At 41.7% G+C, this 12760-nt stretch overlaps 2 protein-coding genes across 3 annotated transcripts in view; one reads left to right on the top strand and one right to left on the bottom strand.

Moving 5' to 3' along the window:
- The window catches only part of PRELID3A (PRELI domain containing 3A), a 33704-nt gene extending 32111 nt beyond the window's left edge, over positions 1 to 1593 (top strand). The window contains exon 6 of the mRNA XM_062201336.1: positions 1407 to 1593. Coding sequence (XP_062057320.1) covers positions 1407 to 1472 — 66 coding nt within the window. The 3' untranslated portion in view covers positions 1473 to 1593. The remainder of the gene's footprint in view (positions 1 to 1406) is intronic.
- The window catches only part of SPIRE1 (spire type actin nucleation factor 1), a 202850-nt gene that overhangs the window by 4121 nt on the left and 185969 nt on the right, over positions 1 to 12760 (bottom strand). Inside the window, exons 10-15 of one of the 2 annotated variants that reach the window (XM_062201330.1) lie at positions 11662 to 11788; positions 9344 to 9486; positions 2298 to 2435; positions 1439 to 1509; positions 886 to 913; positions 656 to 792 (exon numbers count right to left, since the gene is read on the bottom strand). In XM_062201330.1, coding sequence (XP_062057314.1) covers positions 656 to 792; positions 886 to 913; positions 1439 to 1509; positions 2298 to 2435; positions 9344 to 9486; positions 11662 to 11788 — 644 coding nt within the window. Of the gene's footprint in view, positions 1 to 655; positions 811 to 885; positions 914 to 1438; positions 1510 to 2297; positions 2436 to 9343; positions 9487 to 11661; positions 11789 to 12760 lie in introns of both variants that reach the window. The other variant, XR_009866811.1, reaches the window with a different exon arrangement.

Below are 12760 nucleotides of genomic sequence, written 5' to 3'. Positions count from 1 at the left end.
CTGTCAGGGGCTGAGCTGTCTCAGAGGACAGGCGTCCGAGCAGGGGGCAGGCATCTGGGACACAGCTTCCTCAACCCACCGTCCAGATCGCTGTGAGCCCCTCGGCGCTTCCAGGTGCCTGAGCTCACCCACTGCCTTCTTCCACCTTCTTTAGGACCCACACCAACCTTACCCTGCACTAAAGGTGAAGGAATTGACACTCAGCAACTTGTTTTTCTTCTAAATTGTCAGCTGTTGGTATAAAGCTATATTTCTGCTTCTATAACAATAAAGGAAGTCAAAGCTATTGCAAACCATTGTAAACACAGGAGTAAAGAGATTTTCTTTCAAAACTAGGGAAGAGGAAAGAAGGATTAGACTGTTGCATGCAGGTTTTCAACTCCACTGAAAACAAAGTGTTATAAATACAATGTTTATACAAAACAGTTATTTGTAAAGCAGAAAAAAATACACACTGTATGATTAAAGTATCCTTCAAGTAGCTAGCCATTATCCCTTGAAAAGTTACCTTTGGGATGTTTTAGAAATTTATATGCAAGTTTAAAACTGTATTAAAACCAATAGACCAATAACAACAACAAAACCCTGAGTTAGTGCTGGAAAGGTGCAGCATCTTTTACACAGGGGGCTGGGAAGGTTCAAGCTACTCTCTCACCTGGTGATGCTCCGGAGTGGCCGATGGTGGCCAGTGGAGGTCTTTTCTGACCTCACACAACTTTCCCCTCTTTGCAAGGCTGAAGGTCCCAATGAAAAGATAGGAAGTGTGGAGTATGGCTTGGAGGGCAGCCGCATCTATTATCCCAAATAAAACTGAGAATGAGCAGTACTGTTAAAGAGGCAGTCATTAAAATTAGCATAGTTATAGTTTAACTAAGCTCAGCTTACCTTTTTGCAACACTGTGAGCACACGGGCCTGTGTACAGAATCACAAGTATTACTTGGTATGATACAATGGATACTGATGGAGTGGAATGGCTGCATGGTTGTGAATTTCCATAATAAATTGCAAAAACTCTCTGATTCTTACCAGAATGTAACAAACTGATGCAACTGTGGATTGCCAAAAAGGCTGTTAATGTGTAAAATCTAACTCTGACAGAAAATCAATTTCTATCTGGAATTTTTTTTTGGGGTCTATACTGGGATCACATGAGTCACTTTTTTTCTCTGTTTAAACATGACATAGTATTAAATCTTGGTTATGTAAAAAAAAAAAACAACATGCAGAGAAGCATTTTCCAGGTTCAATACCAAATAATTGACCCAGATTTTTAAGGAAATCAATATTCCTCCTAACCTGCAAGGGTAGTACAAGATATTACAAAAGAATAGTTCATTTCTAACATTATTCTTGGGTAGAAAAATGATGAAACAATGGAAGTCACTGGTTCTGCTTTCTTTTACAGTTGATCTTTTCACCAATTACAAAGCACCTTACCTCTTACAGAACTGACAGGTGTAAGACCAAGTGAAGAAGGAAAACCTCCTGGTTCGGCAACAAAAGCAGAGCTAAAAAATACAAAGTTAAAAGGAGAAAAGAAGCATGGGAAAGAGCTGATCTCCTACCTCCCTGTGTCTAAGCAGGCTTCACACGGATACTCTGTGGAACTCAGGAATCCTGTTTTGATATCTGCCTAGGTATGTGATGATAATTCTATTTCAAAAGGTAATAAAAGGCCAACCTCTCAAGCATCTCACTGATGTGAGGAGGTTTTGAAAAAATCCTTCTCTGTTGCTCAAATAGAGTTTCATTGGAGAGCTTTTAAAAGTACGATGACTGGGACCCGTATCTGGTATACTGGTTAAGATGCCCACATTCCACGCTGGAGAGCCTGGCTCTGTTTCTGCCTCTAACTTCCCACCATGAATATGCTGTCGGCAGTAATGAAGGCTCAAGTAGCTGGGTGGGGAACCAGGATTGTATTTTGGCTCCTGGCTTTGGCCTGACCCAGCCTGTCTATTGCAGGCATTTGGGGACTGAACCAGTACATGAGAGAGCTGTCTCTCTTGTCTCTCAAATAAATAAAATGGATTAAAAAAAATGACTAAATACACAGTTTTACAAATAAATACTATTATTTTTATGTTATTTTTTAACCTTCCACAGATTTTGATCTCTAGAGTCAGGGAAAAAAATAAACCTCTTGTGAGTGAGGTGGAACTGGAATAACCATCTCAGACTCCGAACATCTTCCTTCCTAAGATCCCCTCATGCCCTGTCCCTTCTGGCTATGAGCGCACATCTGGGACTGGCCATTCTTCTAGCATGCTGCTCGGTTAAGGTTAAACGGCTCTACCTTTCCTTTTTTCAGGGCGGTGTAGACATCTTTATACTGTTGGTATTTCTCCAGCTCTGCCTTCACCAGGACCTGCCGAATATGCATCACTTCCTCCACAGTGAGAGCGAGGCATTCCACTGGATAGCAGAATTCCTCCTGAAATTCAAAATGCCACATGAGTAAGACACTCCCGCCCCCACTGTGGAACTGCAGAATTTCCCTTCGGCTCACTTGGTTAGTAGATTCAAAGAAAAGAGGTTTCCCATGATCACTGGGCTAGAGCTGGCTCCCTCTGGGGACCACATCATTTGTAATCACACTGAAGCTACTGAAGGCAGAAAACTTCTGGGGACCATGTGGATCTGCAGCCTTTCGAAATTTCCAATAAATGAAGTTCCTCGTGTTTGTTCAAATACTTTGCCTCAAGTAACTCTATTCCATTAAGCAAAGCTATGTATCTATTCTTGATATCTTCAAAAATTTTTGTTGCTCTAAACCAAGTTATTTAAGTTTTTCTCCTACGATTATGCAAAGATATTACTTGGTATTCTATTGTATACTATATTTTAATAGATAGAACAGTAAATCTACAATTCTGGCCCTGTTTTAAAAACTAGTTTGTGGTACCCAGAATAGCCCAAAGAAGGTGGTTAGTAACGTATACCGACAAGCATTATTTAGTGATCAGTTACATCAGCACCCTTTAAAAAGTCTTCCTGGAAAGGCTATGGGAAAGATTTGTAGCCTAAGGCAATCTCTGCAGGCTGCCTGCAGCTCCCTGAATTTCTGCTGTTACTTCAACAACTGCTGAATGTGTAGTCAGCATTGGGAAGCTGTGGAGAAACTCACAAGAATTTAATAATAAATATTTATATTGGCTGTCTTATGTTAATGGCTTCTCTAAAAACAGCTGCAAAAGATGTTGATGTAACTGATCCCACTGAGTAAGAGCCTCAGGCCCATCCGCTCCCCATCCGGCCACACTTGATTGGAGGATCTAAGAGAAAGACAGAACAGTCTTGTGCATTTGGACCCTGCCAGGCTTCAAGGGGCCATTGTGGTGCAGTGACACTGAAACTGAATGTTCTCAGCACAAACACAATATAATTCACTCCCCCCCACACACAATAGCATTGCTCACAGGCATTCGGGACTAGACGCAAACAAGCCAAATGGGAAAGCACATGACTGTGAATGTAGACAGTTTATGGAGTTTTAACATTCAGTTCTGTCTTTCAGTCAGAAAAAAACCAAAAATCTAGGTTGCAAATTTGGCAAACATTAGCATTTACTAAAAAATCTAGTTTGAAAAACTGCTTTTTACTGAAAATCAATACAAAGTCATCTCTCTTTAAGCTAACTTAAGGAACATTAAATTTGCTTAAACATGCTTTGGGAAAAAAAATCCTACAACCATATTTGTAATACAAGAGCTTTTTAGTATTTGGAGGGCAGGGGATGGTTTGTTCTGAAAGGTTACAGAATTTGCTCTAAGATTCCCAAAATACTCATTAAAAAAAAAATCACCCATCACACAATATCCTCTTTCAATGGGAACAGCTTTCAAAGACGAGAGGATTAAATTGGCACGTTCAGTGTCTGCTCTGTTTTGCTCCATCCTGAGAAAAGAGAGTAGTGTCAAGGGGGAACAATGAACTGCCTCTCTGAAGGTTAGGCCATTAAAACTAAGTACTGGGGCTAGCGTTGTGGTGCAGTGGGTTAAGCTGCTGCATGCAATGCCAGCATCTCATGAGTGCCAGTTCGAGTCCCGCCTGCTCCACATCTGATCCAGTTCCCTGCTAATGTGCCTAAAAAGCAGTTGAAGATGGCCTAAATGCTTGGGGAGACCTGGATGGAGTTCCAGGCTCCAGGCTTCAGCCTGGCCAAGCCCTGGCTGTTGTGGCCATTTGGGGAGTGAACCAGCAGATGGATGCTGTCTCTCTATAACTCTGCCTTTCATATAAATAAATCTTTAAAAACAACAAAAATGGCAACTGAGTACTAAGGAAGGAGTGGTGGCTGAATGACAGCTCCGCTTTCACATGCTTCAGAAGCAGTTTTCCTAGGATCATTTTTATTTATCAGTGATGGATGTGATTATGACACATTTTCTGATGGCCTAACTATGTGATAAAACTGCTAAGCTGCAATAAAACAGTGTATGCATCTAGCAAATAACCAGATATTTGCTACTGGATTTGTTATCTAGCAAATAACCAGGTAAACAGACTTGTTCTTGTGCTTGCCAGGAAGGTATCATATAGTGCCAGTTTCAGTAATTTTGCTACTGGGATACCTGGGTTGGTAAACATCTCAGGGAGGCAATAATTGTTCTTTATTTGTGGGGATTTACTAGCACACATAATCAACCTGACAACCTGAGCTCCCCTCTTCAGCCTCAAATCACAGAAGCCCTTAGTTAAGCATACTTTCTCCAACTTCCTGCTTTGAACAATATGCAAATCCAGTGCTTCAGACGATGCAATAAGAGATCCTGGGTTTTTGTTTTCTTATTCTTTTTCCACATTAAAATTTACTAAACTGAAATTGAAAAAATTCAGTTTTAGTGTGTTTTGAAGTTCTAAAAATTATTTCAACTGTACAAATTTATGGGGTGTTATATTCCTATATATATATTTTTTAAATTTCAAACATACTTTGGGTTAGTAAAATAATTTCCATCAGGTCAAATGCTAATGTTTTAATTCTAGAGCTTTCCCAAGGACAACAAAACTTTAATGCAACATGAAAAAAATGACAAACAGTTGCTATGGATTAGCTTTTCCCCCTCAAATGACAAAAAGATTAATTCAACATCCCCAAAGCCAAACTAAACTTCAGCTGTTCTTGTGGATCTATAGCACTCTGAAAGATACAGAGACGCAGGATTCTGATGGTGGGGGAGTCTTGCATATAGGGCAAGAGTTTCTAATAAACGAAAGGGAGGCAAATTTAAATAAAAACTATTAAGTTTAATTAAGCCTTAAAACTCAAAGTGAATCCTTTGTTGGTCTGAAGTAGAATGTGGCCTTGGTGTGTAGATACCACACCTCTATTTGGGGAGGATCCATAACAAAATGCGGCAGGTCATCAGGTGTCACAGTAGGACTGACAGGGTTAAAAGGCGCACCCCTGCACCTGACCAGGTGCTGTCCAAAGGGCAGGTCTAAAATGGGAAAAAGGTCAGAGACTGGCCCCATATTTCATGACAATTTCATTTGCATCTGGACTCCTTTCTATACCAAGATGGGTCATGAGGATGAGTAACACAGAAGCTGCTGCTGGGTCATCTGTTAGGGACCCTGAGAGCCACACTGGACCAGAGGGGCTTCAATGTGGTCCCAGGGCTTTCCATTTCACTCAGAAAATGTGAAGGTTCAAATAGAAGTAAAATATATTATTCTGTGCAAAGATCTCTAAAAAGAAAATACACAATTATTTTAAATAACCACATCAATAAAAAGAAAGATTAAATTTTCTCCTCCCAGAGAAGCAACACCCTGACCACCATAGGCAGCTTTATGACAGATGCTGGGAACAGACAGTTTTCTGGCCCCAGGAGGCCATCCTCTGGGCACGTGGCCCCCAGAGCTTGGTTACATGGCAGGAGCTACTCTGTCAGCTGAATGAGTGAGTGATCACTCTTCTGATGGCAGGGGAGGCCCAGACGAAAGCATGCCCTGGCTCTCAAGAGGACCTCCTGCACCACCCTGATGACAACGAGGTCACTCAAAGGGACAAACACCCATGGGACATCTAATCTGATGCTGCATTTTGAGTTTGTTGTCCTTTCAAAGTCATTTCCCTCTCAACTGAGATCATAGCGAGATCTATACATCCTACACAAGATTGGAATCAACAATCAGAAGCAAAGTGCCCATCTAAGCTGTTAATTCTCGCAGAATGCAATAGCTGAAGTATCACTGTCAAAGAGATAGAGAGTAAAATAATTCCCAGAACCAGCAGAAAGAGGCCAACCTTTGAGGATTTCCACCTGCTGGTAAAAGCTCTCTCACACAGATAATACATAGCCCCTGCTACCCCAACCATGGCTGCTTCAAAAGGATGAGAGCTGAGCAGAGAAGCTGCTTGTATGGTAGAAAAAAGTGGTCGGAAAGGCGTCCTGGGCCATACACTGGTTATCCTAGGAACCTGAACAATAGATAAGGGAAAAAGAAAATGGCAGGAGAAAAGAAAAGGAGAAAATAATGCTGAACATGAGTGACCTACAAATACTAATAACAGAAAATGAAAGAAAAACCAAACAAAACAGAAAACCCCACAAGGATGGTAATGGTCCACACCATGTCTGCATCCGTACATCTAAGTCAGAAACCAAATCCCGAAGTCATGCCTCGAGACTGTAGAGTTCCCACAGCAAAGACAAATTTCGCATTTCTCTAGCTTGGGGGCCCTGTGAATGTTCTGAGTCCCGTAAATGGCGCTGCTGGGCTAAGGGACAGAGGTAACTGCTTCCAGTGTCTGAGAAAACACAGGGATACCAGGGGGTCTTCAAAAAGTTCATGGGAAATTCATAGTATGAAAAAACTATGAATAGATTTCAAAATTTCAATGCACCAAAAGTAAATTTATCTTTTAAATCCATTTTCCCATAAACTTTCTAAGTCCCCTAGTATACACCACGGAATTGTTTGCTTGTCTCTGTAAAAGTACTTCACGACAGCCTGCCTTTCACCTAGAGGGGCAGTCACCCCCAGTCACTTCACCAAATGATGAAAAAAATTACACTTCAGACATACTAAGGAAAGGGAGGGCTATAGAGTCAAATACAAAATGATTTCTTGCTTAATAGAATTCAACTAAAATTCCAAATTAATTACCATACTTGTAAAAACAGTGCTTACCAAGCTAGAGGGCACTACTACCCACGTTTGATATCTATGGATTCCCAAGCCGCTGGCAAGGACAGTCACCGCGCAGCTGGATGTTCGTTTTTGTCTCAGCTGGCGCCAGGAGGCACTGGGTGAGGGCCATCCTGCACCTCTCTGTGGTCTCTGCTCCCTGCCCCTCAGCCTGAGCTCCACCTAGGTGAACCCAGGAGCTCTCCCACTGCCTGTTCACAGGGACCCTTCCAAGTAACTGCAGTTAGCTTTTCTTGCTCTCCTCCCTCTTCTACAAAATATAGGCTCACAGTCTGACCAAGCTTTGCCAGATCTCTTGGTCTCTGGTGTGGGCTGAAGGTCTTGGCATAACCTCTATTATTAGCTAACATAACACTGTGGTCGATGGTTCCTTTACACTGATAATTTTATGTTTAATTTAATCTGACCTCAATAATGATATTATATGACCATAAGGGCCAGATACATCGGTGAAATAATACACTAGTTTCTAGGAAAAGTTGGGTGAAGAGAAGAATAACCTAATTACTGGACTTAGGAAATAGATCACCAATGAGCTCCCTCTTATATATTTCTAAGATGAGACAATAACCACAGATTATGATAAAGCAACAACTTATTCACTTAACAAAAGTCTTTGGATGTTAAGGTTCAAAACTACACAGAGCTGGTCAGAGTTATGTTTTTCTATTGGTAAACCACTGACAAGGCAATACTCCTATTTCATCAAAATAGCATTTTTTCCCCCAGTGGATATCTGGGGGTTAGAGGAATCTTATTAGGAATGGTCATAAAATCATTAGTTCTTAAATAATGTTATTTTGAAACAGACATGATTGATCAAATGTCAACCCTTTTTTTTAAGATTTATTTTATTTATTTGAAAGACAGAGTTACAGAGAGATGTAGAGAGAGAGAAAGAGAGAGAGAGAGAGAGAGAGATCTTGCATCCGCTGGTTCACTCCCCAGATGGCTGCAATGGCCGGAACTGTGCTGATCCAAAGCCAGGAGCCAGGAGCCAGGAGACTCCTCCAAGTCTCCCATGTGGGTGCAGGGGCCCAAGGACTTGGGCCATCTTCTACTGCTTTCCCAGGACATAGCAGAGAGCTGGATAGGAAGTGGAGCAGCCGGGACTAGAACTGGTGCCCATATGGGATGCTGGCACTTCAGGCCAACGCTTCAACCCATTGCGCCACATCGCCAGCCCCCAAATGTCAACCTTTTAAATTCCATTCAAAATCCCTGTGTTGGGGCTGGTGTTGCAGAGAGGCAATTAAATCACCACTTGTAATGCCAGCATTCCATATTCGAGTGTTGGTTTGAGTCCCAGCTGCTCCATTTCTGATCCTGTTTCCTGTAAAGGCACCTGGGAAGACAGCGGATAATGGCCCAAGTACTTGAGCCCTTGCCACCCCTATAGGGAGATCAGGATGCAGTTCCTGGCTTTTGGCTTTGGCCTGGCTCAGCCCTGGCTGTTGCAGCCATTTGGGGAGTAAATCAGAGGATGGAAGATCTCTCTCTCTGTCTTTTCCTCTTTTCCTGTTACTCTGCCTTTCAAAAAATAAATAAGTCGTGGGGCCAGTGCTGTGGTGTAGCAGGTAAAGCCGCGGCCTGCAGTGCCCGCATCCCATATGGGCACCGGTTTGAGTCCCAGCTGCTCTACTTCCGATCCAGGTCTCTACTATGGCCTGGGAAAGCAGTACAAGATGGCCCGAGTTCTTGGGCCCCTGAGAACATGTGGGAGACCTGGAGGAAGCTCCTGGCTCCAGGCTTTGGATCAGCTCAGCTCTGGCCTTTGTGGCCAGTTGGGGAGTGAACCAGAAGATGGAAGACCTCTCTCTCTCTCTGTGTGTAACTCTGACTTTCAAATAAATAAATAAATAAATAAATCTTTTAGAAACACAAGTCTTTAGAAAAACACCAGGAAAACAAAAACAGTCCCCTCTGTGCTCACAATAACCACATCATCTCCCTACACCGTGGCACATCTGCTGCGGCAGCATTTGAAGCTCTAACAACAAATCACAACATAAAAAAAAGAACTTCAGCAGATCCCAGTGTTCTGCGGTGGTTACAGCTTATTTTCTTTATAGCTACTCTAACTTCTGGAAGTTTTAGTCTCCTATCATCTTTGTAGGAAGCTAATGACTCTAGGTTTTCAAGCTGATCCTCATGTTACTGGGCAGTCTTCCCAATACTTACAAGAGAGCGGGAGCTCTGCCTGGATGGGGGCAGAAACTGCCTCACGTTGGTGGGTGTCTCCTTCTCAATGGAATGTCGTCTCTGAGGTGGCTGCCGCCTCTCTGGCTGGGGTGTTGATGATATGGGCAAGAATTTTGGAGGCTCTGCAGATGTAACCAGATAAAATTAACTCTTACAAAAATAAAAATGTTAGATTCTGAACTTTCTAACAGAATACCTTTTTGCCATTTGTAATAAACACTGCATTTGAAGATGAAATATTTACTTCAGTGGGGAGAGACTTTAAAGATGGCCATGGTAACCCTTAGAGGGAGACTCAGGATTGTTAGAGGAATATTTGGAAGACAAACTTGCTACAGAAATAGCAATCAAAAAGGAAGAATTTTTTTTTTTATATTCAAACAAACCCACACATAAAAACACAGTATGAATACAGCCTCAGATAAATACTGTCCCCATATTACCTTCCATAGGATTCTGCCACTGAGGTCTCAGGCATTATTTTATTTTTTTAAAGCTTTTATTTAATGAATGCAAATAGGTATTACTTTAGGAATATAGTAGTTCTTCCCCCCAATACTCACCCTCCCACCCCCACTCCCATCCTACCTCCTACTACCTCTCCCATCCCATTCTTCATTAAGGTTCATTTTTAAATTAACTTTATATACAGAAGACCAACACTATACTAAGTAAAGATTTCAACAGTTTGCAACCACACGCACACAACGTATAAAGTACTGTTTGAGAACAAGTTTTGCAGGTAATTCTCATAGTACAACTCATTAAGGACAGAGGTCCTCCATGGGGAGTAAGTGCACAGTGACTTTTGTTGTTAATTTAACAATTAACACTCTTATTTATGATGTCAGTGATCGCCTGAGGCTCTTGCCATGAACTGCCAAGGCTATGGAAGCCTTTTGAGTCCACAGACTCTGTCAGTATTTAGACAGGGCCATAAGCGAAGTGGAAGTTCTCACCTCCCTTCAGAGAAAGGTACCTCCTTCTTTGATGGCCCCTTCTTTCCACTGGGGTCTCACCCAGAGATCCTTCATGTAAGACTCTTTCTTTTCTCTCTCCCTCCCCTTACTCCCCTTCCCTCCCCTTCCCTTTCCTTTCCATGCCCAGGAATCATTTTAAAAACATGCAAAAATATGTATTCTGTGTGACAAAAGAGACCCCTAAATCATACTAAAATTTTCAAGTATACCTTCCTTTTACAATCTCTTAAAGATAAAATAAGGAAGCTCTTCTTTAGATATGCTTATCAAGACATTTTGTCCTTAGATTTAAATTAACCTAAATTTAAATTGGAAAAAAATAGGTTTAGTATTCATGGTAGTATTATACTACTGTTCTCCTCTGTGGAGTAATATTTTGGGACAGTATTTCAAAGGAGAATGTTTTAGTGTCTGAATGAATGGTTCTAGATTCACATGTTGAAAACATAACAACACTAGAAATAAATTATGCTATCAGCATGCTACTGTTATTGAGCACTTCCTTCTACTCCATCTGTAAAGTAAGGGTCCTTCAAGGGAAAGCAAGAGTCGACACAAAGTCGAATATGGTCCCTGTGTTTGGAGTGTCCCATCAGGAGAAATTGCTAAAAGGAAACCAGGAACCTAATTTCCGCAGCCAAAAAAGGATACAGAAACCCACTATGTGATTTAATTGGGATCCTAGAATATAAAATGAGCCTGGCCAATTATTAACCAATTCTAGCTTCTACTGTTCTTGACACAATCTGTTTAAGTAATCAGAATGCCATTTAAAGAATTTTCATCACTAAACCTTGTGCAAAAAAAAAAGTGTTCAAAGAATATCCCAATACCTAATTTTAATCCTCATAATGATCTTATGAATGAAAAAGAGGTACTTTTAAAGTTCTTTCGAATTTCCTTAACTTTAGATGTGTTCATCACCTACTTTTGTATATGAGGTATCGGGAGGGGTGTGGCAGTCACAGATTGTCATAACAAAAATATGGTTTCTAGGGCTTTTGGCTTAAATTTAGACAATGATGCAGTTACCATTAAAAATACACACATGCACACAGTTGACCTATTTCTGTAATTATTATCTATAAACACAAATGTTCCTGATTCACCATAAATTAAGAACCTGAGGCTGGTTACAAGCTTAGCTGTACCTTTTGACTCCTCCCTAAAAAAATAACTCTCTGGTTACAGCTGACCAGTGAGACATGAGGGTTATTTCTACCCGAAAAGACCACAGGGCACTCTGGGCTCCCTGTTCCAGGTCAAGCAAGTTTTACGAGGTGTCTGACTCCAGTTCTTTGGAGCACGAATACTTACTCTTCCTTGGGCACACAGCCCCGGCTGCCAGCTCCTCAGGGATGGGGGCAGACACACCGCTGCTGCTGCTGCTGCTACTGCTGCTGCTGCTGCTGCTGCTGCCAGCCAACTTGGGCAGAGTGTCCTCCTGAGACAGGTACAGTGGAGAAAGAGAGGTACAGTTTCCTAGACATCAGAGCTCTCATGCTACTTAGTCACATCTTACTATTAAATAGTTATTTTAACAAGAGGCACTGAGTTATAATGTCAAATGTTCAAGGCATGTAAAAGAGAAACTAGAAGGGGTCAAGGTAGAAAGGAGTGGGTTTGTGTGCTGGCTTTGCCCTTTCACAGGGTGAAGTGAGCAAGGCTCTTGTCTTAGTTTCATCTGTAAAGGGTACTGAATACCACTGTCTACAGGGTTATGGCAGTGGTGAGATGAGGCAATGCACTCAAAAGGCTTCACACATTACCTAGCACACAAGAAATGGGGCTTAATATTAGTATTAGGGGAATACTGAATACATTTGTAAAAGACTGACCCATGAGGACAGATGCTGGGTCTATCTTGTTACTTGCTGTATACCTAGCAGCAAACTCAACATTCACTTTAATCAAGTATTTCTGGAATGAATGAATAAAAATAAACACACAAAGGGGCGGCGCCGTGGCTCACTTGGCTAATCCTCCGCCTGCAGTGCCGGCATCCCATATGGGCACCGGGTTCTAGTCCCAATTGCTCCTCTTCCAGTCCAGCTCTCGCTGTGGCCTGGGAAAGCAGTGGAGGATGGCCCAAGTGCTTGGGCCCCTGCACCCGCATGGGAGACCAGGAAGAAGCACCTGGCTCCTGGCTTTGGATCGGCACAGCACTGGCCGTGGCAGCCATTTGGGGAGTGAACCAATGGAAGAAAGACCTTTCTTTCTGTCTCTCTCTCTCTCACTGTCTATAACTCTACCTGTCAAAATTAAAAAAATAAATAAATAAATAAAAACATTAAGAGTCTACAAAAATGTCTATATTGTGTAAAAGAAAACCTAAATTTTCATTGCCAGTGAGAAGAGATCCAAATTTGTTTTAAATTAAAATGAGGTACATTATTTGTTTACAAAATATTTACTA

Source organism: Lepus europaeus, chromosome 9 (genome assembly GCF_033115175.1).
Source record: "Lepus europaeus isolate LE1 chromosome 9, mLepTim1.pri, whole genome shotgun sequence".
NCBI lineage: Eukaryota > Metazoa > Chordata > Mammalia > Lagomorpha > Leporidae > Lepus > Lepus europaeus.
This window is presented reverse-complemented; position numbering and strand designations above follow the sequence as displayed.